The sequence below is a fragment of the Enoplosus armatus genome, chromosome 11 (assembly GCF_043641665.1).
Source record: "Enoplosus armatus isolate fEnoArm2 chromosome 11, fEnoArm2.hap1, whole genome shotgun sequence".
NCBI lineage: Eukaryota > Metazoa > Chordata > Actinopteri > Centrarchiformes > Enoplosidae > Enoplosus > Enoplosus armatus.
In genome coordinates, this window is record NC_092190.1 from 2,965,377 (window position 1) to 2,992,290 (window position 26,914).

A 26,914-nucleotide genomic window follows, 5' to 3' on the forward strand; every position below is an offset into this window, starting at 1 on the left:
CAGACAGTCTTCTACTTGTCGATTTGTAGGTGTTCAAATTTCCTTTTTTTTCCCTGAGCACTTAAAGGGACTTCTTCCTCATGTTCGATTAAGTTCAAAGTTCATCTAGACAAACGGCAGAAGAGAAAACGATCTCACCGGAACTTTTGATGATATTACATGATCTTCATCAGCTGATGGAGACCATGTTAGGCTTTAAAGTACTCTGGGGGAAAAAAAAAAAACTTTGAACCTCTACAATCCCTTGACAACTGGGAAAACTCCAGGTGCCAATGAAGATCATGATGAAAAGCTCCAGAACATCTACTCAATGGAGTTTTGTAGTGTGATTCTTCTTTAGTCTCGATTATTCATGAGGCGTAATAAAGGCTGTATGTTCAGCTACACCTGCCCTGGTTCATTCATGGGTGTGGTAACATCTGGAAATCTATTAAATAAATGTAGTGTTTAGATTGTAATGTACGTGTATTTAAACACGAATAACGATGAGTTCCTCTTAGTAACATGTCATTTAATAAGTGTTCCAGTAGGTCAAAGGTAAAAAGGTGAATACTGGAAAGAGTCCAGATTAAAATGTGACCTTTCACCAGCTGTGACATTTCCAAACGTTCTGACGTGGCCGCCATGCTTCACCGCGGTGGCAGCTCTATTCTTAACACTCACATGATGACCCTATTTCTGTTCAGTCAACTGGGGCCGAGAACCGACTCTGTAGCAGCGCTGAGAAACGCGCCCAAAAACAAAAACATCAGTCAGGTTTGTTTGGGGGGTTTTTTTGTTGAAAAAATACTTTATAAATCATGCAGTCGGTACATCTTTCTGAAGTCATTCAACACAAACATCACTGACACAACTGTAAAGTCCTTCCACCATCCCATGAAACACACAAACACTTTTGTCATTTTCTTTAAAAGCAGTGTATAGGTCTTTCTTACGTGATCTTCACACCAGTATTTACACTTAGACTAAGTAATAAATATGATAAAATGAGTATAATGCTTAAAAATAAAGATAAATATGCTGCCAGTAGGCCAGGAGGCACTCTGTGAGCGGTGTGGGTTGGACAGTTGGAGTCGAGAAGGTTTCATCCTGACTGACGGGACGGGTCAGGTCAAGGTCTGTGACCCGGCCTCTGCCTGGCCAGCCAGTTTGGGCCCTCATCCTGACGGTGGGTACACATACCACAACACCAATTACAGCTGATATTGCACACTTTGCTGTATAATTCAGCAGCTCTTTACGTCCAGCATCGCTCCCTTTAGTAATGATGAGACCGCAGTTCATGTAACATTAAGAAGAAATAAAAACAGACAGCGCCCCCTACTGAGGAATAAAGCAAGAGAAAAAAGTTCAGCACCCTCTGAAAGGTGTGTGTTCCTGACAGTTTACAGTACATTTAGTACATCTATCTCCAATCATTTGTACACACCCTAACCTGCCTCTGCCCTTTATTCTTATAATATATTCTTATAATGTACAGCATGTGATAGCCTGTGGCGAGACGGTGGCGGAGACATTTAAATATAATAGGGTTTCTGTGCATTGAGCTGCTTTTACTTTGACTTGTGGAGTTCAGACATTAATTTCTTTGAGTCGCTTTGTGCCCTTCATGTTCAAGTCATCACAGAAAAGCATCAAGGTGTTAATACTCTCCGGACCCCGGTCTTACCCCGTGTTGCTGCTTATATCATCACATCATGTTGTGCTTCATAAATGTGTCATAATAAACCAGCTCATTTAGCATGCTGCACTGCTGTAACCAGTGTTTGAATGGCACTGTGGTCACAGTGGTTTCACAGCACTGTTGAACCAACGTCCTGCTCTTCTAGAGCTGCAACTATGAGTCAATTAATAAATTAGTTGATGGACAGAAAATGAATCGCAACTACTTTGATAATCGTTTTAGTCGTTTTTCAAGCAATAAGGCCAAATATTCTCTGGGTTCAGCTTGTCAAATGTGGTGATTTGCTGTTTTCCTTCATCATGTATGACACTAAATTGAGCATCTTCAGGTTTTAGAAAAAAAAAAGCAAACCGAAGACATTACTGTGACCTCTTCACAGTGCGGAGAAAAGAGCGTAAAACACACTGAATCCATGAAGTCCTCTGCAGGCATTACTTTCTGTTGATCGCTTCCTAACTCGTCACACCTGAGTCAAGCTCTCGCTCTGTAATCCCTTTCCACTGAGCTCCCGACTCACATCCGATGTGGGTCAGACGCCAGTGTCAGGCGACCCAAGTACAGCATCCTTGAGATTACGGTTGGACCTGTACATGTAACGAGGGTTGACCTGGGACATATTAACTGACACGTGAAGCTCCTGTTGTGCACAGCTCACTGTCACTGACCACATGGCCTCACCGCTGAAATCAAAATCGTTTTACAGCAATTAAATCTGCACAGAAACGTACATTTCTTGTATGCAGTCTTGCACGGAGCTTGGAAAATTATATTACATTACATTTCACATCATCCAAAGTGGCAGTGAGATTTAGTCTTCAATCCTTATCTCCACACCTTCAACTAAACACACCTGCTAAAGGAGGAATATATCTTTAAAAACTTTCTCTATTGCAACTTCAAACAGCCTCATCTGCATCGTGAAATATTCCCCAAAAATCATCCACTACACATCCTGACATATAGAGTATACCGTTAAAAAGACTACTTTTAAAAAGCAGGAATCAAGCATGTTCTGTATTTGAAGTGTACTAAAGTCCGGTGTGAGCCTTTCCAAACACACACACACACACACAGCAACATAAGCATTTCACCATGAACAGGTAACAGGCTGAACTACCAGAGAGCACAATAGTATGTCTGTTGCAGCAAAATGGTGGTTAGAGCAGCGTAGTTAAGTACTGAGTGCAGCTGATGTTTACAGATGTGATGACATACTCGTCTGAAACAACCCTGACCCCCAGCACTGCTGGGTCGTGGTTTCACCTCCATGGAAACACACACTCGCAACCTGTAAACTCAGTTTCATAACCAGGCGCCGACTGTTAAAAGGTCTGATAATGGAAATGACAAGTGCAAAACTGAAATGGAAACTAGTCTGCGTGTGTTTAGCACCAAGGTGAAGATGAGCTGGTGGATCCGCATCACTTATAAAAAATGAGATAGAAATAGTTGGGTATAAACTTGGTCGTTGCTGTGAGAAAGGCACTGTAGTTTTACACTCCTCCTACACTTCCCTCTGGCATCTGCATTGGGCTTTGTGTTTGTATATCTGTATATCTGTGTTTGTATCCGTGTTGACGCTACGTGTGGTGAATCTCGTGGAACATGAGCTCGCGAGGGATGACCGTCTCGGCACCGTGTATCTTGGAGGCGCGGCGCTCAAACGCCGAAACCATCTGCTTCACCACCTCGTCGAAGAAGACGTTCGCGAGCTGGGAGTGGAGGAGGGAACGAAACTCGAAGGAGATCTGTGGAGAGGAGAGGATAACGTTGGCGGCTGGATTTCGTACTGTGCAGACTGTATATGTTAGAGGTCTGACACTGATCCAACGAGAAACACGTGATCACAGAAGAGGGCAAAAGTTAAACCACAAACTTTTCCTCTTTTGTTTACATACATGCGTCTTTTAGCATGTTTGACTGCTACAGTTAGCAAATTATGTCCACTTACAGCGAAATCCACAGTGCAGGTACGAGGATAACCCGGGAGGCCAGGACTGAAACGCCAAACCGTCTCCAAGTGGTTGAAGAGTTTAGCCTCTGAACAGGATGCCTGACCAGCAACACACACACATTAATCATAATTGGTTTGCCGCAAAGAATGAGAAAATGAGAGACTAACTTTATGATAGATAGAACTTTTATAACCTTGTAAAACCCTAGAGGCTCAGTCATTACAAACTCATGCTGTGCAACCAAACGTTTTTCAGACTATTCAAACTGAGTTCTCAGAGATCGAAGAGTTTCAAAAGATACCAAATATCTAAGGCTGGATTTTGTGAATAAAATGATGCACAAGGCATGTAACATATTTCAATTTGATGGAGCCAGAAGTCTGTGGTTTGAATATAAAGTGATACAGGGTATATGGATGGTAAGGCACTGAACAAAACTTCCATTTTACCAGTCCAAACTAAAGTCACGAGTCCAGACCTGTCGTACGAGTCACGCACAGTCAGCCTCTCTCCACGGGGAAAACACTCTTGTTTGATTTAAGAATTAAAATGCAGGTCGCTGTAATATGCATATAGCCCACAAACTGAGCAGAATAGGCAGCCTTATATGGCAATTTCAGGAGCAAAGATTATGCTAACAATGAAATCTCACGAACGCACACCTCCTCTGATTTACAACAAGTTTGTGCAGTTTGTAGAGTTTGGTGAATCTGACTTGAAACATAAGCTAACCCCAGAGAAGTTCAGGATAAGAACATTAAAATGTTCTCGCATGAAGCCCATTGCATTTCGCAAACGTGGGCTGGGAGGCAGTACCTTACCTTGACCAGGTGGGGGCGTACTGTAGTTACAAGAGAGGTGTAGTTCTCCACCACAGGTGGAAAGCCCACAGTTAGTTTGGCCTTGCAGAATCCAGCTCGCTTGAACACCACATCAGACTTCTTACACCAGGGAACAAAGAGGCGGTAGTTTTCCACTCCGGCCACCACCTCATAGATCTCCTGCATGGAGAACCTGAAGAGTCAAGGATGGAGAGGAAACAGCCATAAGCTCCCGGTAGAGCTGCACGTCAGGAAGTAGACAGACAAAGGTCAGCTAATGTGACATAACGCTAAACACTAAACAAGGCTGGCACGGTACAAGACTCATGACCCAGTAAAGTCAGAACTAGGTCAATGAGGAACAGAGAGGGAGGGGGGAAGAAGTGGAAGAGATAGAGAGGGAGGCAAAGACAGGGCAAGAGAGGAGAAGAGCAATAAAATAAACAAAATAAAGGCAAGACGTGGTGACTGAGACTCAGATGGAGACAGTTTCCCACACCACTGTTATATAACTGCAGCACTCCCGCTGAGGGAACATAGCTGCTGCCGCCTGCGTCTATTTATACAAGCAGATTTAGTGATTATGACCTCTCTATGGAACACGGGAGGACATTTAGTGCGTCATGCAGAGACGCATATGTAAAGCCTCAGATAGGACCAAGACCATTATTCATATGTGAACTTATGATTTATGAAGGTTGTGATTGGGGACGCAACTTTTTTTATATCATTATATCTGAATATGTTTTGAGTTCCAATTAAACCTGAAAAATGTGCCAAGTATGTCTCATGAACTGCCATGGGAAGAAAAAAACAATCTCCAAGCAAACGTTCTCAGACTCATCAGCAGCGCAAGTGAAACCAGACTTGAGAGACTCACCCGATGATGCGCCTCTCTGAGTACTCCCTCTTCTTGGAGAAGGAGTCGGCGAGGTTGAAGAAGCTGCGGGCAGGCAACACGATGCCACGCCCCGACATGGCTGCACCCAGCAGGGGAGGTGCACGAGTCATCAGGATCCCACATGACGACAGGTATCTGATCACAAAACAAACAATAACGACACCGACTGGGTCAGAAAACCAAGGTGAATCAATACAGCAGAGCTCTCATAAAACACACACCCGGGCCGGGCCAGTCCACTGTTTCTACAAGTAATATTGGATTATTAGTTTCCAAACTCTGCTGTTCCTCTTTTACTATTTCATTTAAAGGTGAAGTGTTTTATCTTTTGTTCTAGCCTCAGATACTTCTTCAACCTTTTTCGTAACAAAAAGTGGGACAGGAACTCTCTTGAGAACACTGACATCAACATAAAGCCTGGTGCTAATTGGCCTATAACACCTGCAAATCAAGAATAAAGTAGCATGCTGGAACATAAGCCTTTATTCCTGTGGAACAGGATACTTTACATGGAAGCCTTCTTGCAACACCTGCCAAGCATTTGTCATTCATATAAAATAGGTCAGAGATGCCGGTATATCAAACATGGAACAAGGTCAATGGGGGCAACAACTTTAATACTAGCTGTACAGCTTAACCACCCGGGCTTGTGATTGCCTGCACACATTTCTGTTTGACCTGGGGGGGAGGGGGCCTCATCAGCTGTTATTATAGATATTATGTTTGGTCAACCGACAGAGGTTAAATACCAATGATTTTGACAAGGGATTACTCTTCATTTATCAGGCAAAAATTACATTTTCTGGTCCAGCTTCTAACATGTGAGGTTTTGCTGATCACCCCTGGTTTATCTGATTGTAAATTGAATACATTTGTACAGTTGATCGGGCAAAGAAACCTTAAAGAAGTCGCCTTGTGCAAAGGGAACGTGATTCTTCACGTTTTAGTTCCCTTTTTCCCCCCACAGTGCTGCTTTACTGATCAGGAGCCAGTGCGTCCTGAGCCAGATCCTCTCTGGCACCATGAATGGGAGGACTCTGTTAATCCTGGATGGGTAAAAACTGACTTGTATGAAGATATAGTAACTGTGACTGAATGTCAGACAGTTTGATTTGTCCATCGTGCCTGGCTGTCGCCCACAGCACCTGTGGTACCCTGATCCACAATGTCCCTGGCACTGGATGGTTTGGAAGCTCAACAGGGCATATGTTTAGATTTAACTAACCATTATGTCACCACTTAATGGGATGTTACAATGTCAATGTCATCATCAGCTTCAACCCATGAAACCTATTCTGTGCTTCTCATGACGTGCTGCTTCGAATTCCTGTTCCAATACTGGCCACTTCCAAGAGAGCCCATTCACTACTACCTGAAATGTGATCCAGCTGACACATGGCACTGACCTCAATCTGCCAAGTACATGCAAGTGTCTGGCTGCAGTTATGGAGAGCTGAGGTTGAGAAACCGGGACTTCAGACTTCAGAGCGATGAAGGACAGCGTGCAAAAGGGTGCACATGTAGGACGAAACCAGCATAACACGGAGAAAGAAGTAGTTTGCACACTGAATATGTATATGTATGTATACGTATATATACAGTTTGATGAAGCAATGTTTTGACCATGAATGGGATTTTTTCTGGTCTTGCGATATTCAGTGTGCAGACTACCTCTCTTTTTCACTTCTAAAGGAACTTGTCACCTTCCAAAACATTGTGCCAGAGGCTAACTTGGATTTCAGTTGTGACCCCCCCCCCTGTTGGGAGAGTAATGTCAGTGGTCTTATCTTGCCTAACACTTGTCAGCTGGCACAGTAAAGAAAAACTTTACTCTGTAGGATTTTAAACCCCAGATTAAAACAGATGTTAAGAGATACTGCAAAACACAATGCAGTTACAGCAGCTGTTACAGGTTGAAATACACTTCTGATACATATCCATTTCCATAACTTCTCACTCCAGGAGAGATTAGGATGGTTTGGCTGGAGACACTTGTACTTTACATATAAATCATATTATCTTCTAGTTTATAAAACTATAATGCATTATAATACCATACACTACCTAACAGTATGTAAAGTTGTTTGTTTTGCTTTCACTTGCAAAAGAGTAGTTTTATAGTGTTGTAATACTACGTTTACTTGTAGTATAAAGGCTCTATCTGAATGCTGGGCTACTTCCACCAGTGTTGGGCTGTTGACATATTGTGATTGTGATTGTGATTGAACTTGAAGTGACAACAGGCCCAACTAACTAATTGTGAATCTAAAGTAGTAGAAAAGTGCTATTTAAGTTAACTGACAACAATATGCAGCCCATACGATAACTTTAGTCAGTGAGTTTGCATGTTTTTATACTGAATAAGACATGAGTTCATTATAGGGTTAATAAATCAAGCAAGGTCCATGAAGAGTTAAACTCGTACATGTTGCTTGTTTAAATCCTAATATATTTACCACTCAACAAAACAATTTCTGGCTGAATATCTTTGGTCACTAACGCTAACGTACTTTAGCTAGCTGTTTTTTGTTATTGTCTGAGGTGTGTCTTCCCCTTCACTCGCCAGGTTTAGTCGAGTATTACAAGATCAAATACTTTACCTCACGCTGTTCCTCGTCTGTATTTCCCGGCTGGCTGCAGAAGGTAACTGTTTCATGCACTCGGCTACTTTCCTCAGGCTCCGACTACCTCTCGCCATCGTCTCCAGTTCTTTGACGGATTTCTTCACTCGCTCGTTAATGCCAGGTTGACAGGCAGCAGTGCCCACGCGGTTTGTCCCGCCCCTAACGTCACGCACACTCTGAAAGTCGGCCTACCATTGGAGGGTCCGCAAACGCTGAGAGTTTTCATTGGCCAGTCCTGTGGTTCGTCAACAGACCAAGGTCTCGGCCTCGCGCGTGCACGGACAGGCACACGCGGGAATGTCACGAGATGTTGGCTCAGGTTTCGCTTTCGGCCTGTGTTACTTTATGCACTGAAGTTCAGTGTACTTTAAGCTTATACACACACACACACACCAACTGTGTGGTCATTCACTTTAAGTCTTAAAAACATTGTCCACCATCTTTTCAGCTATTATTTTGGATGATTATAAACGTATTACTGTTTCCTTATTGATGTTTTTAGTGATTCTGCTTTGGGTGGTTTGGGGTGTAAACAATAAAGTAGAGTGACATTTTGACTATGACTGAAACCATCTAACCATCTAACATACATCTTTTATACAACACTTTATATACTATACTATATATATTTTATTATATATATATATATATATATATATATATATACACTTGCAGTGGTGGAAGAACAACAGTACAACAGTGTATAAATACTCAATTAATAGTCCAGAAGTATTAGCATTTAAATATACTTAAAGTACCAAAAGTGAAAGTATGCAGAATGATATTTCTACTTCACTACATTGCAATGGGAAGTATTGTACTTCTATGGTTACTTTTCAGATTCAGAATCAGAATCAGAATCAGAAATATTTTATTGATCCCGGGGGGGGGGGATTATATTATGATTTAAATTCAAAACATATAACCTTCTTATAAAACGTGATGCATTGTCACATATTTAATTACCCAACAGTATATAAAGTACTTAAAATCAGCTCCATCTAGACAGCTCTCACAAAATCATCCATAATAATAATGATTAATATATGTAATGATGTAACACTCTGGAAAGACGCATTCTGCAAAATGAACTCTTTTACTTTTGATACTTTAAGTACATTTTGCCTTTAATACTTGCTGTGAGAGTATTTCTACACTGTGGTATAAATATTTTCTTGCACCACTAAACAAATACTCTACACCCACTTTTGATCAACCGAAAGCAATTAACAAGTCAACATGTGCAAACTGGTCTGAGAACAGCTAGAAAGAGACGGAACACTGGATTAACACACTTCCGGTTTCAGACTCGACAACCACCACCAAAATGGCGAAGATCGCCAAAACGCACGAAGGTAAATTATTAGCAAAGAAATTACTAAATAGACTCTGTTTCAGATTACTTTCACCATATTATGTGTCCGTAAATGCTGTAGTAAATGTTGCAACATTTGGAGCGCAGATTGATGTATTGTTTTGTTATAAAACGCGATAAGAAGCCGGCCGTGATACGACGCAACGCGGACAGCTTAGATAATGGCGCTGGTTGCTAGCTTTTTAGCTAGCTAGTTAGCTACCCTCACCGTGCAATATTTGCCGCTTTTTAAGCGTTTTGTGGATATATATGCAACTTCGCCACCAGACTCATCGACGTACTCAAATCAGAAATTAAGCTTATGCTTTATTATACAACTGTCTGTAGTTAATCACTATCTACTGTTGTTTAGATGCTAATATGGGTCTCAAATGGCTAACCCAGTTAGCAATAGCTTCATTTAACAACATCACTCGACCACACGTTAACATTAGTTAACGTTACACATATGTACAATGGGATCTTAAGCTATATGTATCTTCAAGCGATACCCACTGTAGATAATAAGTCTCAACTACGGATAATTATTATTATTGTACTGCGGAGTTGGCAGGATGTTATGGTAATTTATCACCACCCCTTGTTTGTTTCTTCCCTGTAGACATCGAGGCCCAGATCCTGGAGATCCAGGGGATGAAGGCCACCCTGCTGGAGGAAGGAGACCAGGGAGTGGGCCTTGACTCCACTGGCTTTTATGACCAGGAGATCTATGGAGGCAGCGACAGTCGCTTTGCTGGATATGTCACTTCAATTGCTGCCAATGAACAAGAGGAAGTAAGTAGAGAGTCTAATTTGTCTAAATAATTATACAGATTTCATTTCTATTGCTATTCCACAGTTTTTTTTGGAGCTTGACTGCTCCCTGTTTTCTGTTGCATATGAGCTAGGAGAGTCTTGCCGTTTAGGTGAGATTTGACTAGACTCCTGATTCTCTTTCTTTCCTCAGGATGATGAAGAGGATTCATCAACAAGCTTGATGGGACAAAAGAAGCCAGGGTACCATGCACCAGTGGCAATACTCAATGCCATTCCTCAGTCAGACGAGCAAGTATGTGTTCATTTCTACGCATCATAAACATCAGTTTTCATCCCTGTGATCTTGCTATCATATACATTCAGTGTGGTGTCAAAGTGGGTTTTCTGATATTGTAGAGTCTGAATTTTTTTTTTTTAATTGTTCCCAAGAGCAACATGTAGAAATACTCTTACGCTCTCTACCCCGTCTTTGTTTTGCAGTATGACCCATTTGCAGAGCATCGTCCACAGAAGATCGCAGAGCGGGAAGACGAATACAAAGCCCGGCGCAGACAGATGATCATCTCACCTGAGCGTCTCGACCCTTTTGCAGATGGTAAATTTTGTTATTTTTTGTCTTCATTACGCCTTCCCCATTTCCTCCCCCTTTTCACGGTTCACTTTTTTGTGACCCCCATGACTACCAATGGTTTCACACCCATAGTTTTGCTGTTCAACCCTTCGACCACAATGCAATAGCTTGCTTCCCAGACTTGATGCCTTCCCTGTGGTCAATCCTTTGTGGTCCAAGTCAAGAACATTTTTGTGTCATTGTATGTTCTCTTTCTCTCATATTTGATCTACATTTGTACCAACTTCGCAGCACATGTCAATGGGGGTTCATATCTTATCTTCAGAATTTTGGTTTGGAAAAATGTTACTGTCGTGGGCTCAATGTACAAAATGAAAATTTTATGCTGGTCTGTGCAATAAAATAAAGTTAAACCCATTTTAGGGTTACCATGCTTTTCAGTGGGAGAGGTGGTTAGGTGTTCAATGTTGGGAGGGGTAATTCACCTAACAAACATGGGTCGCAGAAGGGTTGTGTGTGAGTCGAAGGGTTAACAATCCCATGTGAACGTCAGCCTAAATTGTGATGGGAAAGTGCAGTGTCCTCTTGTCATAGTATAATGAGGATGAGAGATGTAAGTTTGAGGGTTAGCTATGGTGTAATTCACCTTCCAATGAACTGTGCTGAGCTTAGTAACTGATGACAAACAATAACCCGCTTGCTCATAGACAGAGCGCTAGATCCCGAAGCAGGCAGTGGAGAGAAATATGCTGGGTCACTTTGGCGAAGTCAACCCAGAATTATTAGGCTTATATAAGAACATAAAATTCATAAACTCAGTCTGGTCAATCAGGCCTCATTTTTCATCCCAGTTTCTCTTTATCTGGGCTGTAATTTAAGTGTCCTGTGGTAACTTGGCTTGTTAGACTTGATAGATATGCAATGTCCTTGGGCCTCGGCATGAGACACAAGTTAGTTATAACTCACTGTTGAGTGAAGCCAGCTTTTCTTACAGATCTGAGGATTATCATTTCTAGGCTTATTGAGCATTGAGTATAGAAACATAGAAGAGTTTGTGTAAAACCACAAATAACAATAATCTTTCTGTCCATTTTTTATTACATCTTCACTTCCCTGACAACATGAGCTTTAAAAGGCCTGAGTGTTTCAGGTCTGGTCTAGGTAGGGCAGATCTGAAGCCTGCATGTAGAGAGAGCTCTTTGTACAAAGTTGTTGTGTAAATATATTTTTATTTTACAACTCTCTCTGTAAAATAGAAATATGTTATCAAGAAAATTGTTTACCACAATACCACAGGCCCATACTAACTGTCCTTAATTTCTCTCCTACAGCAGTACTGCTTTGCCAGTCCTGTACTGCACTCTGTTAAGGGTGCAGCAACTCATCCTGTGTAGGTTATGGGGAACACAGAGAACTGTGCACTTGTCAGATTGGTCAGGGTCCACTGGCTGCTTGTTTGGGGCCTGTGAGGGGAATCAGATGCAGCCCAGCTACAACAAACCACAACCCCTGAGAGCCTCTAATGTGTTTTTATTTGGCTTATCATTTCCCAACAAATTTAGATAAAACATTTCCATGCATCCATGATGGAAAATTACTGCCCAAATATTTGACTACTTATCCTTGCTTTATTTTATCAGTTACCTTTGACCTGAAAAGGAAGTCAAGATCTAAATGTACAAGTTAATAACCAGTGCAGTTATGAGTCAGCCTCGCTCTGACATGTCGCATTATCATATTTCTGACAGTTATCATAACCCCCCCCCTCCCATTTTCCAATTCCAAAGTAAATACTCATATTTTTGTGCTGTGGTAATGTCATTCTTAGATGTAGCCCCAAAATCTTGACTTCATTTTTATATGTTAGTATAAATAATTGGGAATCTGGACCACAGAGTATGATTTTTTTTTTCTAGTTTTGTGGTTATGCCCCAAGAAGATGCTTTGTTTTTTTGAGTGCCGTAAATCAATGCAACACAGGTGGTATACTGTTGTGTGTGAGTTCAAACCCTTTTCCAAAGTGTTACTAATGGTAAAGAGAAATTTTCTAGGCTTCTTTTCTGCCGGTTGAAGTCTGACTGCAGAGGGACCCTTGGCACTGAAAGTGTACGTATTCTGAAGAGCACAGCCCAGGACCCCTGCATCAGTGATGGCTATAACTTCTTAATCCACTTAAAGAAAACACCACAACCACAGCTCTTCTCTCTATGTATCTGCTTGTTTTTCATTAGAATGCTATGACTGTATGTAAGAAAGACAAATGTATTATTTGTATGTAATTCAGTAGGACTTTGTCTTGTGAATCAACTCTTTATAAAAACAGGAACGTAAGTTAATCTGTTGGTAAAGAGAGTCAGGGTTAGCTGGCTGTGTTTGTGCTTGCTGTGTTTGTAATAACTTGAGTCCCTGGAGTGTATACTGATGAGTGTCCTATGTTCTTGTTCGTGCTCTTTCGCGCAGGGGGCAAAACGCCAGACCCAAAGCTGCAAGTCAGGTCGTACGTGGACGTCATGTTGGAGCAGAACCTGTCCAAAGAGGAGGTAAGGCTGCAAACTATTTCCAGATGGCATTCAGCTGAAGGTGTCAGATGTTAATCCTCTATAGGGTCCTGTGTTTTTGTCCAGCACAGTTGTAACATTTATCCTGATGTTTGTGCATTTCTGCATATATAGAGAGAGATTCGTCAGCAGCTGGTAGAGAAGGCCAAATCGGGGGACCTGAAAGCTGTCAACGGGTCTGCTGCCAGCCAAGCTGCTGCCAAACGTAAGCGTCGCTGGGACCAGACAGCTGACCAAACCCCCTCTAATGCTACACCCAAAAAGATGTCCAGCTGGGACCAGGCTGACTCCTCTGCTGAGGTGAGCCATCCAAGTTTCATCCTCTTTACTGCTTGATAGATTACTCAAGCTCCAGACAGACAAATATAAGGTCAATTCATCATAAATACTCAGAAAAACATCATTTGGTAATTTGAGGAAATCCAGTAATTTAGGACTACTATTTTGAAGTTGTAAATTGTCTCACATGTTTTTAATCTGGCATTTTCTTTGTTTCTGGTCCCTTGTAGACTCCAGGACACACCCCTGGACACACCCCTGCACATACACCTTCAAACAGCCGATGGGATGAAACCCCTGGCCGCCCTAAAGGCAGTGAGACCCCAGGGGCCACTCCCAGTACTCGCATGTGGGACCCCACTCCCAGTCACACACCTGCTGGCGCTGCCACCCCTGGCAGGGACACACCTGGCCACGCCACACCTGGCCATGGTGGAGCCACAGGAAGCGTACGCAAGAATCGCTGGGACGAAACCCCAAAGACGGAAAGAGAGACCCCGGGTCACGGGAGTGGCTGGGCTGAAACCCCACGCACAGACAGAGGAGATGAGTCTGTGGGCGAGACTCCAACCCCAGGGGCCAGTAAGAGGAAGTCTCGGTGGGATGAAACCCCTGCCAGTCAGATGGGATCCTCAACACCACTACTTACCCCAGGAAAAACTCCCATAGGAACGCCAGCTATGAACATGGCTACCCCAACACCAGGTAAATAAGGCAGAACCTTTTGTTGCATTATGCGTTCCTCCTGTGAGTTTTGCTTTTTTATTTCTTCATCATGATTGTAACGTAGACCCTCCAGCCCTTGATAGTTGTACTGTGTTTTAAAATCAGTTTCCTCTTCTGTTTTCTTCAGGTCACCTGATGAGCATGACTCCAGAGCAGCTGCAGGCGTGGAGGTGGGAGAGGGAGATCGACGAGAGGAACCGGCCTCTAACGGACGAGGAGCTAGATGCCATGTTCCCAGAGGGATATAAGGTCCATGCCCCTTTTTTATTGCATTTAATTTTCTGGTGACAAAAGCATGTGTAAATATTAAAAAGTAGTCACAGTACTGACGGTGTATTTTTCTTCTCCATAGGTCTTGCCTCCACCAGCAGGCTACGTGCCGATCCGTACTCCGGCCCGTAAGCTGTCAGCCACTCCCACCCCCATTGGAGGCATGACGGGCTTCCACATGCAGGCCGAGGACCGCACCACAAAACAGATGAACGACCAGCCTTCAGGAAACCTGCCCTTCCTCAAACCTGATGACATCCAGTATTTCGACAAACTGCTGGTGAGCATCACATTTGTGCGCACAACATACGTAAAACCAACAGCTGGGTGTTTGTCCTGTCTGAAGTTCAACCCGTGTGTTGATGTCTGGCTCTGTGTGTTTGTGTTAGGTGGAGGTGGATGAGTCCACGCTGAGCCCTGAAGAGCAGAAAGAGAGGAAGATCATGAAGCTGCTGCTGAAGATAAAGAATGGGACGCCGCCCATGAGGAAGGTTTGTTGCTGTTGTTATTTCTGTACTGTGAAGCTTCATATGATTTCCAATATCCCCCTTTTAAAACATCCCTCAAGTCCCCAAATTTCCCTTGTTCCCCCGGAGCTCCTGCTGTCCCATTTCTTTTTCTGTCATAAATCTGCCAAAGAGGCTTGTAATAGCACAAAGCACAAAAACAGTACCTACTGCAAGATCAACACCCAGCACTAAGCCTGTATGTGGCTGCAGTGTGAATATTTGCTTGCTAAAGAATCTCCTCTCTGAGGAACTGCTGCTTTCAGTCGAGGACGAAGTGTCGACCATCATGCTCTGCTGCGGGCGGCAGACAGAAATCATGATCAGTTTGAGACATAAGGCCATCTCAGTCCTTGTGATTTCAACCTCCTGACTGGTCCTCTCCTCTCTTGTCGTAGGCCGCTCTGCGTCAGATCACAGATAAAGCTCGTGAATTTGGAGCAGGCCCCCTGTTCAACCAGATCCTGCCATTGCTGATGTCGCCCACCCTGGAGGACCAGGAGCGCCACCTGCTGGTTAAAGTGATTGACCGTATCCTCTACAAACTGGATGACCTGGTTCGACCATACGTACACAAGGTAGGCTCGGTGTGAAACATCTGCGTTTGTTTTAGTGGATTGTGTCGGAGGAACTAACTCAATGCCTTTTTTTGTGTCCAGATCCTGGTGGTGATTGAGCCCCTGCTGATTGATGAGGACTACTATGCCAGAGTAGAAGGCAGAGAGATCATCTCGAACTTGGCAAAGGTAACATGGAGCTCTTTTTAAAAAAACACGGTCTGCTTCCTGCGAACTATTCTCGCCTGTTCAACCATTCCATGGTCCGATCAGGGCTAGTCGTTCGCTAGATTAACGCCAACACGAGAGCTAGCAGACGAGACATTACGCCTCGTCTGTTCTCAACCTGCACCCGTTGGTTACAGTCAGCTATTCCATTGACAGAATTGTATTTATTGCTTCACAAATGGTATCCTGTTGGTCATTGCCCTTCGTATATCAGTGCACCTGAACCAGGTTTAGCAGACAGTATACTCTGAATAAAACCAAATACACATTCTGCCCGGCTCACTGGTGCTGTCATGGGTTGTTTGACTTCTCTGATCTGATCAGGAGAGATTCTACCCAGCAGATTTTATGTGAATGATGAAATATGTAAGCATTTTAATTGCCATTTTCTTTGAGCCAAATAAAATTGTGCCATCATGCTCCCAAACATGATGCAAATTGCAGCAAGTATAGTAAGTGTACTGTTAAAACATTTCATCTAGAAAGCTGTTTTTTGTGATCGAGGTCTGTGGCTTCACCTGTTCAGTAAATGTCTGCCGATGACTCGCATATTTGACATTTGTCTTCCTCCCGTCCGTCCCAGGCTGCTGGCTTGGCTACGATGATCTCCACAATGCGACCCGATATCGACAACATGGACGAGTATGTGAGAAACACCACGGCCCGAGCCTTCGCCGTGGTGGCCTCCGCTCTTGGTATTCCCTCTCTCCTGCCCTTCCTCAAAGCTGTGTGTAAAAGCAAGAAGTCCTGGCAGGCCCGACACACGGGCATCAAGATCGTGCAGCAGATCGCCATCCTCATGGGCTGTGCCATCCTGCCCCACCTCCGCAGCTTGGTGGAGATCATCGAACACGGTCAGTCATGGTGTCATGTAAAGGTTTTTGCGGGTCCTTGTAGACTTGCATTGTTGATCATTATCAAATGGCAACCTTTTTTTAAAGTAACAAATGCAGTTCATAACAGGCTTTTAGGTTTTATTTTCACACGCAGAGACATGTTTCAGTGTGTTTTTACACTTTTTGAGACCAAATCTCATTTTTATTGCTCCCCAATTTCCTATATTGTTTTAGTGTAATTATGAATTTTTCATTTTCAAACCTGCAGGTACAGTTCACAATTGTCCAATAAACACTTGCATAAGATAAGATCTGGAATGACATGTATTAATTTGACTTGACTGTGTGATGCCGCAGGTCTGGTGGACGAGCAGCAGAAGGTGAGGACCATCAGTGCCCTGGCTATCGCCGCCCTTGCTGAAGCTGCTACACCGTACGGTATCGAATCCTTTGACTCGGTCCTCAAGCCGCTCTGGAAGGGTATCAGACAGCACAGAGGAAAGGTAAGAAAAAATACAGAAAGTTACTTTGACAAGTGTTTGGAGAAGAGAACAAACCGTATTTCTTGCAAGATCAACACCCAGCACTAAGCCTGCATGTGGCTACAGTGTGAATATTTGCTTGCTATAAAGTCTCCTTGGAGGGGCTGCTGCTTTCAGTAGAGGTCAGATGACCATTAATACTCTGCTGGGAGCATCAGACAAATGCATTAATTATTAAAGGTCTACAAGCTGCAATCCATGAGCGAAGTTCACAATTGATTCCTTCCCCTTTGTCATCAGGGTCTGGCTGCTTTCCTCAAAGCTATCGGTTACCTGATCCCACTGATGGATGCTGAGTATGCAAACTACTACACCAGAGAGGTGATGTTGATCCTCATCAGAGAGTTCCAGTCCCCCGATGAGGAGATGAAAAAGATTGTACTCAAGGTAAGGGAGGGGAAGAAGGACTTCCGTGACGCTCAGTGAATGTCAGGTGTTCAGCATGCTTCTATAACCCTTCGCTAACTTCCTGCGACCCATTCTCGCCTGTTCGACCACTACATGGTTGTTTCAGGGCTAGTAGTTCGCTAGATGAACACCAACATGAGAATTAGCAGAGCTGACATCCATGTCCTCTTTGTTCTCACCCTGCACCCGTTGGTCACATTTACAAACCCATCTAGTCTTTGTCTGAACGCGGCTTTAAGACCACCAAAGAAACACCTGAACCCCGAAACCTTGTTGATGTCTTCAGTTACAAGTTTCCGTCTCTGACCTGCACTTGTGTTTCGTCTCTCCATAGGTGGTGAAGCAGTGTTGCGGCACTGATGGTGTGGAAGCCAACTACATTAAGACTGAGATCCTGCCGCCCTTCTTCAAGCACTTCTGGCAGCACAGGATGGCTCTGGACAGACGCAACTACAGACAGGTTTGCAAACACAGAAGTTGATGTTCAACTAAAAAAAAAGCGGTAAAAACAGCTAATAGCAGGTGACAAGAAGTGAACACTGCTGATTTGTGCAACAGTGTACTATAATACTAAACAATATGCTTTATTATCCCTTTGCGGAAACTGCACAGAAATCAAGAGGGAAACCAGCCATCAAATAAATCTAACACACACACACACAACACCCCAAATCTGATCCGTTATCTGCGTAATACTTACACGCTCTGCTTCCTGCGAACTATTCTCGCCTGTTCAACCAGTCCATGGTCCGATCAGGGCTAGTCGTTCGCTAGATTAACACCAACACGAGAGCTAGCAGACGGGACATTACGCCTCGTCTGTTCTCAACCTGCACCCGTTGGTTACAGTCAGATATTCCTTTGACAGAATTACTTATTGCTTTAGTAGATATTAATCCTTGCCACTGTTAATTGCTATGAACAGCAGCTGTCCTGTTAATCCACGCTATTCGTATACACCTTTTTAAATCCAGATGTCTAAAGAAATCTTGCGTCTTGTGCTCAGCAACACTTGAACTCTTTTTGTCTGCCAAATTTGATGTATTAAATATGACACAGCATGTCATGCTTACTGACATCAAAAGATTAAGACTTACACATGCTTCACTTCATCTCAAGTGCCTGTGCTAACAAAATGGTGTTGTTTTTAAAAAGAAATATATCCACCACCAAAAGTGTAAATATATTGCCTAAACTCAAAACTTGCATGTAAACAATATCACGTTTTTGTTCCCTCCAAACAGTTGGTGGACACCACAGTGGAGTTGGCCAACAAAGTGGGAGCAGCAGAGATCATTTCCCGCATCGTTGATGACCTGAAAGATGAGGCAGAGCAGTACAGAAAGATGGTGATGGAGACCATTGAGAAAATCATGGGCAACCTGGGTGCAGCCGACATCGACCACAAGCTGGAGGAGCAGTTGATCGACGGCATCCTGTACGCCTTCCAGGAACAGACGACCGAGGTGAGAGGGGTGACACCCATCAAGAGCTGTCAAGAAATCTGTTAAAGTCATCATTTTCCAGTATAAGAAGAGCCCAATCATTACAGGATGTTTTGTTAATTCCGTCCCTCCTCGTTTTTCTCCAGGACTCTGTGATGCTGAATGGTTTCGGCACAGTGGTGAATGCCCTCGGTAAGCGTGTGAAGCCCTACCTGCCTCAGATCTGTGGTACGGTGCTGTGGCGTCTCAACAACAAGTCCGCCAAAGTCCGTCAGCAGGCTGCTGACCTGATCTCCCGCACAGCCGTGGTCATGAAGACTTGCCAGGAGGTACGATAATGAAGACATATACATACACACAGATTCAAAGACACAACCGGAGAACTTATTTTAGAAACTAATGGCTGTTATGACTGTTCTTTGTCACTGCAGGAGAAGCTGATGGGTCATTTGGGTGTGGTGCTGTATGAGTACCTGGGAGAGGAGTACCCTGAGGTGTTGGGTAGCATCCTGGGAGCGCTGAAGGCCATTGTTAATGTTATTGGTAAGTCTCCTCACTTCATCAACAATCATTGCTTTTTCAATGATGAACCTGTTTTGCCTTGTTTCAGTTTAGAAAAGGAGACATCTGGATAGCTTTTTCATCATTTTCCTCTCATTGCAGGTATGCACAAGATGACGCCACCAATCAAAGACCTGCTTCCTCGTTTGACTCCCATCCTGAAGAACAGACATGAGAAAGTGCAGGAGAACTGTATCGACCTGGTGGGCAGGATCGCCGACAGGTCAGTAGAAGAAAACCTCAGACTGGAGTTGATATGGATCCGATTGTAGTGTCTTTTCAGGCTTGAGCTCCACAGTTAGCCTCATCCTAACTACTTGTGTGTGTGTGTGTGTGTGTTTCAGGGGTGCTGAATACGTGTCGGCGAGGGAGTGGATGAGGATTTGTTTTGAACTGCTGGAGCTGCTCAAGGCTCACAAAAAGGCCATCCGCAGAGCTACTGTCAACACGTTTGGTTATATCGCCAAAGCCATCGGGTGAGTGTTGTCGAGATCTCCACTAACACCAAATCTGTTTGTCTCTGTTCAGGTATCTGTATCTTCTCGTGCCAGCTGTAGGAAGTAAAGTTAGTTGTAAAAGGTTTGGAGTTTGGATCAGCACCAACAGACCTGCAGTAAACACCGTCACTGTGCTGATCGTCTCATAATGGACTAGTGTCAATTATAGCAAAGACTTGTGTGAATTAATTGGGTCCTGTGTGCATTAATTGACTTAGGAATTGTTGTTATATACTGCTGGAAAGTACTGAAACAAAAGTGACATAATAATAAAATAATCTAGGCCAAAACAGCCCAACTGGTTTTCCATCACACTTGATTATAATGAAATATATTATGATTATTAAATGCGTTCTATGTTCTTTTGGAAGTCTTAAATTGAACCTGCATTCTGTGTCTGTTCTATCATTTGAAATGTTCTCCACGTAATAAATCGGATGTCATGTTAACCACACACACTTCACCCTCCTCCCTCTTAGCCCCCATGATGTCTTGGCCACTCTGCTCAATAACCTGAAGGTCCAGGAGCGTCAGAACAGAGTCTGCACCACCGTGGCCATCGCCATCGTTGCCGAGACCTGTTCACCGTTCACGGTGCTGCCGGCGCTCATGAACGAGTACCGAGTGCCTGAGCTGAATGTGCAGAACGGCGTTCTCAAGTCCCTCTCCTTCCTGTTCGAGTACATCGGAGAGATGGGCAAAGACTACATCTACGCTGTCACTCCACTGCTGGAGGACGCACTCATGGACAGGTGAGTAGGAAGAAGAGGGTTTCTGCGTCCTCAGCTCACTGTAAACTAATATTCTCTCTCCTCATAGTTTAATAGTACTCAGTCGTTTTCTCTCAGGGAGAATACCTGAACTTTGCACTCAAAGTCTGACAATGACTTCAAGTTTATCGCTTTAATAAACACATTGCTGCTGGTGTATCATTTCCAGTGTAGTTAAACCAGTAACTGTTGAGCCTTGACCCTGTGCCTGTGTCATCCTACAGAGACTTGGTCCACAGACAGACAGCCAGCGCGGTCGTCCAGCACATGTCTCTGGGCGTCTACGGTTTTGGCTGCGAGGACTCTCTCAACCACTTGCTAAACTACGTGTGGCCCAACGTGTTTGAGACGTCGCCTCATGTGATCCAGGCTGTTATGGGGGCCCTGGAGGGGCTGAGGGTCGCCATCGGACCCTGTCGCATGCTGCAGTACTGCTTACAGGTTAGGACAACCCGAATAAACATTAAAAGAGATGTGCGATACTGCTGAATTATCATTATGGTGATGATGGTAGTGGTAGGGGTAATAGGAGTAGTAGAATGACTACGAGGAGGAGGAGGATGACAGCTTAGTAGGAGGAGGAGGAGTAGGACTAGTAATAGGAGTAACTGAGTTAGAGGAGGAGAACTAGTATGAGTTAGAGGAGGAGGACTAGTAGGAGTTAGAGGAGGAGGACTAGTAGGAGTTAGAGGAGGAGGACTAGTAGGAGTTAGAGGAGGACTAGTAGCAGTCGTAAGTATTTATATGTGAAACATTTTGATGGTCAGGAAACGAGATGTGACAGAAATGTTCTGTACTTTGTGTTGGATCAGTTCTGGTCGTAAAGCTGAAGTCCACCGCGATAAAACCCGTTTTGTTTGTGTCTCCAGGGTCTGTTCCATCCGGCCAGGAAGGTGCGAGACGTCTACTGGAAGATCTACAACTCCATCTACATCGGCTCGCAGGACGCCCTCATCGCTCACTACCCACAAGTCTACAACGACGAGAAGAACATGTACGTCCGCTTCGAGCTGGACTACGTCTTGTAAATACAAATCCATGTGCTCCTTTCGCCTCCTTCAATTATTTCCCTCCATTGTCGTCTCTTATCTCGGTCTAGGACCGAGTCGGGTTTTATTTAGCAACTGTATGTCGGCCTCTCCCGGGGCAACGCGATCCAACAAACACGGGCACGTTTGGCCATCTTGTTGAAAATGAGCATGAAATTAGGAGAAATTAAAAGAAGGGACGTCGTAGAGTCTGTACGTATTTTTTTATTTTTACTCTTTCTGAGTGTTCCCTGTGAGGAATGGCGGAGGTCAGTCGAGCCTTGATTGAAGAATGCAGAGCAGTCATCACAATGTTTTAAATATTTGGATTACGTTTTGTTTTTGTGTGTATTGATAGGCTTCTGCACACCTTTACACACCTTCTCCTCGTTTCTCCTCTGTTCTTATTAGATTGTTGCTTTATTTAACCGAATAAAATGTTTGTGTATAAAACGCCATTTCTGTGCATCAGTGAGTTTTTATTTCGTCATACAACTTGAACTACGTGCAGAATATTTACATTTACGCAGATGAATTAGTCTTTATTGGAGTTCAGATTTGAAATGAATCGATATGGAAACTCCGGAGGGTAGAAAATCATTTGAAGCTTTTCAGAAATGGTCGGCAGTATTGTCAACGGTGATGGAAGTATTCAGGTCCTTTTTACTTGAGTAAAAGTAGTAACACTACACATGTACACAAATGTACAATTACAAGTAAAAGTGCTCATTATGAAGGCAGAGTTCCTGTTGCCAATGTTATGTTAGATATATAATGGAACAGATAAAAGGAAAAAGGTTTAAAAGCAAAAATGACAAATGGAGATATTTGCCGTCCTATTCTGTGATAGTAAACTGAATACTTTTGGACAAAGAAAAGATATTCAAATATGAACTCTGGGAACTATTTCATCAACCAAATAATTGAGTCATCCAGAAAATAATAAGCAGATGAATTGATAACGAAAGTAGTTGTTGGTTTCTTGACCAGTTTTTGGACCAGTTTGGCCAGTAAACTCAAGTCTGCAACATCAGTCTCCCTTTACAGGTTTAAGATTATATGTTTAGGAGGAAGTATTCACATCCTTTACTGAAGTGAAAGTACTAATACCACCCTAAAGCAAGCAAAACTATAGTATAATCAGGAAAATGTATTAAAAGCAAAAGTAATGCTGTGTGCTTGTTATTCTTTTATGTGTTACATCATTGGATTATTATTACTCAGGCATTCATGTAAAAGCAGGATTTTACTGTTGTAGTTCGCTGATTATTTGCTCCATTAATCGATTGATTGTTTGGTTTGTAAACAAGTCTGAAAATAGTGATAAATTCCATCACAGTGACGCAGAGCCCAAGTGAAGCCTTCACAATGCTTGTTTTGTTCAACCAACAGTCCAAACCTCAACATTATTAAGAAGAAATACAATTATTAAAATGATGTTTGAGAAGCTGGAGCCATTGAATATTTTAGAAGCTTCTCATATATTTTTAATGCAAAAACCTTAATGTGTAAAGTAACTAGTAACTGAAGCTGTCAGATAAATGTAGTGAAGTAAAAAGTACTTTATTTCCCTCTGAGATGTGGTGGAGTAGAAGTAGGAAACGGGTCAAGTAAAGTACCTGAAATCTGTACTTAAGCACAGTACTTGTGCATGTAAATACACTTGGTTGAGGTGCTGGCATCTCAACAAACCCAGATTCCTTGTTATGATCCTGCAGAGACACAACAACCAGAGATAGCGATGAGAGCGTGGGGGCCGTCTGTCCTGGTGGCCTTGTTTAGGATGAACTCATCGCTCACATCATATGGGAGAACTCAGTCTGACATAATGGAGGCAGACCAAGACTATGAGCTGTCGGTTACGCGCACAGCCTCCCTCTCTAATTCATGGCATTGCAACTATTTTCTAAACTCTTTTTCATCTTTAAGTGAAGAATTATTTGAATGCTGAGAGCTGAGGAGACGTCGTCTCCCTTCTCTGAGTGTCCTTGACTGTCACCTCTGCGTCTGATGAATAAACTGGGAATTCACTTGCACTAAAAAAATAAATAAAAAAAAAGAGATCAAAACTCAAGCCTCCCACTCACATGCATGAACGCTCATAGACACACAATGGAAAAACCTCCCCCACTCTTCCTCCCTTCCATTCACTGCTGCTGCACAGCCAGGCTCATGCGCTTTGACCCAGATTCCCCTGGCAGACTCCAGGTCTGCTAATCTGAGGAGGAAGGCAATAAATCTGGTCTGTGTGTGTGTGTGTGAGGCTGCAGCAGAGGGATATCCCTTGAAAACCAGATGCAAATGTATGTATATATGTGTCTTTAATGTCTTTTGTGTGTGTTTAGCAGAACGTTTGTCCTGCAGGGCCGTGGAGTTGGGGCTTGTTCAGAGGAGAATTTATGGATCACATTTACTCACATTTGGTTGAGCAGCAGCTCATCTGACCCAGGTCACATGTTCCCACAGGCCTACACCACTGGGAGGCTGCTGAGTGCGATTTGCTTTAAGGCTAAATTGTTGAATACATGTTCTCTGAGAGGCTGTACTAAATGCTAATATCAGCATGCTAACATGCTAACATGCTGATGTTAAGCAGGCATAATGTTTACCATGTTCACCATCTTAGTTTAGCATGTTAGCACACAAAACACAAAGTACAGCTGAGGCTGGTGGGAATGATGTTAGTTTTGTAATTAAATTCTATGGGAGAAATGTACATTTTGACCTGACGGTGGCGCTAGATGACAAGTCAAAGGATCACCAAAGTTATTACAGTTCATCCTGAGGGGAACATGAATGTCAAACCAAATTTCATGGCAATCTGTCCAACAGTTGTTGAGATATTTCACTAAAAACTACAAATGTGAACCTCACGGTGGCGCTAGAGGAAAAGACGGAATCACTGAAATCATTAGGATTCATCATCTGGGAACCAGGAATGTCGGCAAACTATTGTGTGCCAATCCATGTAGTAAATGTTGAGATATTTCCACAGACTGTATAAAAGAAGTGGATGTAGCCACCGTGACACCCGTTACCCGTTGGTTTGTGGACTACTGTTTTGAAGCCTCGAGTTTGGCTTTTTGGCAGTCGCCATCTTGGTTTTTTGTGGCCATATTTGGATGAGAGGGTGGAGCTGGGGATCTGAGAAGCCAAGGACACTACGCACGCCTACCTACACCTGCAACCTGACTGCACCTGGCTCCTGGCTACACCATGCAAAGTCGCTGCTAACAAAGTTAGCCAGAAAACATGAACAGCCGACTCCTAGAGTGTCTTTTAGTACAACTGAAAGCCTCTGTCATGGTTGATGGTAGCAACTTGTCAATCACAAGGTAGCCCCGCCCTGAAGCATACCCTGCTTTATCATCTATTTGACTCTAAATGGGACCATAATTTACTAAATGAACATCGTGCTGTATTGAAGAAGACTTGAAACTAGCGACTGAGACCATAAACTCATCAGGAAAATGTTTACTGAGGTCATAAATCAAGGGAGAAGTAGGCTCATTTTCTCATAGACTTCTATACAATCAGACTTCTTTTTGCAACCAGTGGAGTCACCCCCTGCTGGTTTAAGGTACTTCTGCATTGGTTGGTGCTTGGATATTTCACAGGATAACTTCGAGCTGCGGGAAGAAGAAGAAGAAATCAAATCAAACCAAAGTCAGTACGGTTCATCCTCTGGGGAACACGAATGTCACCGCAACCTATCTGATAGTTGTTGAGATATTTCATTCTGGACCAAATTGGTGGATTTACCGACCAACAGATGGAGATTGCCGTTTTCTAAAAAAAAGCATCCTGAAGAGGAAAGTTTTCACAATAAGGAGCCTCTTCAGTTTCCCTCCCTTATAACCTTTGGAATGCATCTCAATGAACACAAAGAACCATGAAATAAGCATGGTGGCGTGTGTGTGTGTGTGTGTGTGTGTGTGTGTGTGTTGAGTCAACACTGGGAGGTAACCTGGCAAGCTCTCGTTTGTAACCTGCCCGGGGGAGATGACTGTGATTAGAGATGTTTCCTCAGTGAAACATCGTGTACATGAAGTGACACGAGCAGCGATGTGGCAGGACAGCAGATGATCACGCGCTGCTCACAAAAGCTTTCATTTATACTTCCTGTTTCTAAAAGGCCCACTCTTGTGATTCTGCATGTTTTAAACCTTTCGCTGTTTAACGTTAGCTGTTTGGCTTCCGTTAACGTCTGCATGAAAATCCTATCATTTCTTGGTAGGAGGAAGAGGAGGGTTGTGGGTTTAAAAATGTTCACAGATCACAGGGACGGAACAATACTTCATCAATACGTCATTAGATGTAAATGTGTGTGTGTGTGTAGGGGAGCAGTTGGAACAGGTTGTGATGGATCTGAAGTGACATTTTCTGCCTGTTTCCCAATTCTGGAGATGTATAAATCCTGAATGGAGGGCAGAATATATCACTCAAAACTTAACGGACTGAGTCTTTAAGTGGCTAAAACATACAAATGACCCTATGACCCTTTAAAAACCGACCTAATCCTCATATAACGTCTCTTAGAGTGGTGTGTGATTTATGACTTTCAACTTCTTCACGCTCCTCTACGTCTAAAGTAAGTCAAAAGTAAAAGTAAAAGTAGAAATACTGCAGTCTTAAAATACTTCAATACTTCAAAAGTCCTGAATTCAAAATGTTACTTAGAAATAAAAGTGCTAGTTATGCTTCTTCCATAAGTGTTTACATTATTTTATATTTATTACATTATTCTGTTCTTGTATTAAGAATACACATAAGAGTATTTTAATGTTGAAGTTTGTCAATGTGGAGCCAATTTTAGATACTTTGTGCACTACTTGGTATATTAGAAGTATTAGTACTGCATCATATCATGTGTTTCTTTTATGTAAAAAAAAAAAAACACCTAGTAACTATAATTGTCAAATAAATGTAGAAGTATAAAGTAGCATGAACCAGGACCAGTGCTTGTGTACATGTACTTATACCACCAGCCCTGGCCCTGTTCATGTTTGATGCTCC

General features: G+C 43.1%; 2 protein-coding genes across 7 annotated transcripts; one reads left to right on the forward strand and one right to left on the reverse strand.

The window, feature by feature from the left end:
• Positions 1–515: 515 nt before the first annotated feature.
• coq10b (coenzyme Q10B) lies at positions 516–8,078 on the reverse strand. Its single transcript, XM_070914327.1, has 5 exons — positions 7,962–8,078; positions 5,341–5,496; positions 4,461–4,653; positions 3,636–3,737; positions 516–3,432 (listed from the first exon to the last, which is right to left on the reverse strand). The coding sequence occupies exons 1-5, from the start codon at positions 8,057–8,059 to the stop codon at positions 3,265–3,267; spliced, it is 717 nt and encodes a 238-aa protein (XP_070770428.1). The 5' UTR covers positions 8,060–8,078; the 3' UTR covers positions 516–3,264.
• Positions 8,079–9,277: 1,199 nt separating this feature from the next.
• On the forward strand, positions 9,278–22,356 carry sf3b1 (splicing factor 3b, subunit 1). Of its 6 annotated transcripts, none has more exons than XM_070914334.1 (24): positions 9,278–9,340; positions 9,962–10,134; positions 10,307–10,408; positions 10,597–10,711; positions 13,148–13,227; positions 13,360–13,545; positions 13,755–14,229; positions 14,378–14,499; positions 14,603–14,800; positions 14,910–15,011; positions 15,425–15,604; positions 15,686–15,772; positions 16,395–16,665; positions 17,005–17,150; positions 17,430–17,576; positions 17,932–18,057; positions 18,842–19,063; positions 19,189–19,371; positions 19,474–19,585; positions 19,706–19,826; positions 19,948–20,079; positions 20,580–20,852; positions 21,095–21,311; positions 21,740–22,356. In XM_070914334.1, exons 1-24 carry the CDS (start codon positions 9,313–9,315, stop codon positions 21,896–21,898), a joined length of 3,957 nt encoding a protein of 1,318 aa, XP_070770435.1. In that variant the 5' UTR covers positions 9,278–9,312; the 3' UTR covers positions 21,899–22,356. The 6 variants fall into 6 exon arrangements, 5 of the variants coding, with proteins under 5 accessions (XP_070770435.1, XP_070770433.1, XP_070770438.1 ...); XM_070914332.1 differs by having other exon boundaries at positions 9,299–9,340; positions 13,360–13,532; positions 13,775–14,229; XM_070914333.1 differs by lacking the exons at positions 9,278–9,340; positions 9,962–10,134; positions 10,307–10,408; positions 10,597–10,711 and adding an exon at positions 12,685–12,793.
• Positions 22,357–26,914: the final 4,558 nt, after the last annotated feature.

What these genes read in the sequence shown, in the direction of transcription:
- sf3b1 (XM_070914334.1), top strand. Translation starts at nt 9,313, where the DNA reads ATGGCGAAGATCGCCAAAACGCACGAAG. An exon ending in TTCGACCATACGTACACAAG is followed by an intron (nt 15,605 to 15,685) that starts GTAGGCTCGGTG and finishes TTTTGTGTCCAG; the next exon opens with ATCCTGGTGGTGATTGAGCC. An exon ending in GGCCATTGTTAATGTTATTG is followed by an intron (nt 19,586 to 19,705) that starts GTAAGTCTCCTC and finishes CTCTCATTGCAG; the next exon opens with GTATGCACAAGATGACGCCA.
- coq10b (XM_070914327.1), bottom strand. Translation starts at nt 8,059, where the DNA reads ATGGCGAGAGGTAGTCGGAGCCTGAGGAAAGTAGCCGAGTGCATGAAA. An exon ending in TCAGAGAGGCGCATCATCGG is followed by an intron (nt 4,654 to 5,340) that starts GTGAGTCTCTCA and finishes TTGACTCTTCAG; the next exon opens with GTTCTCCATGCAGGAGATCT. An exon ending in CCTGCACTGTGGATTTCGCT is followed by an intron (nt 3,433 to 3,635) that starts GTAAGTGGACAT and finishes TCCTCTCCACAG; the next exon opens with ATCTCCTTCGAGTTTCGTTC.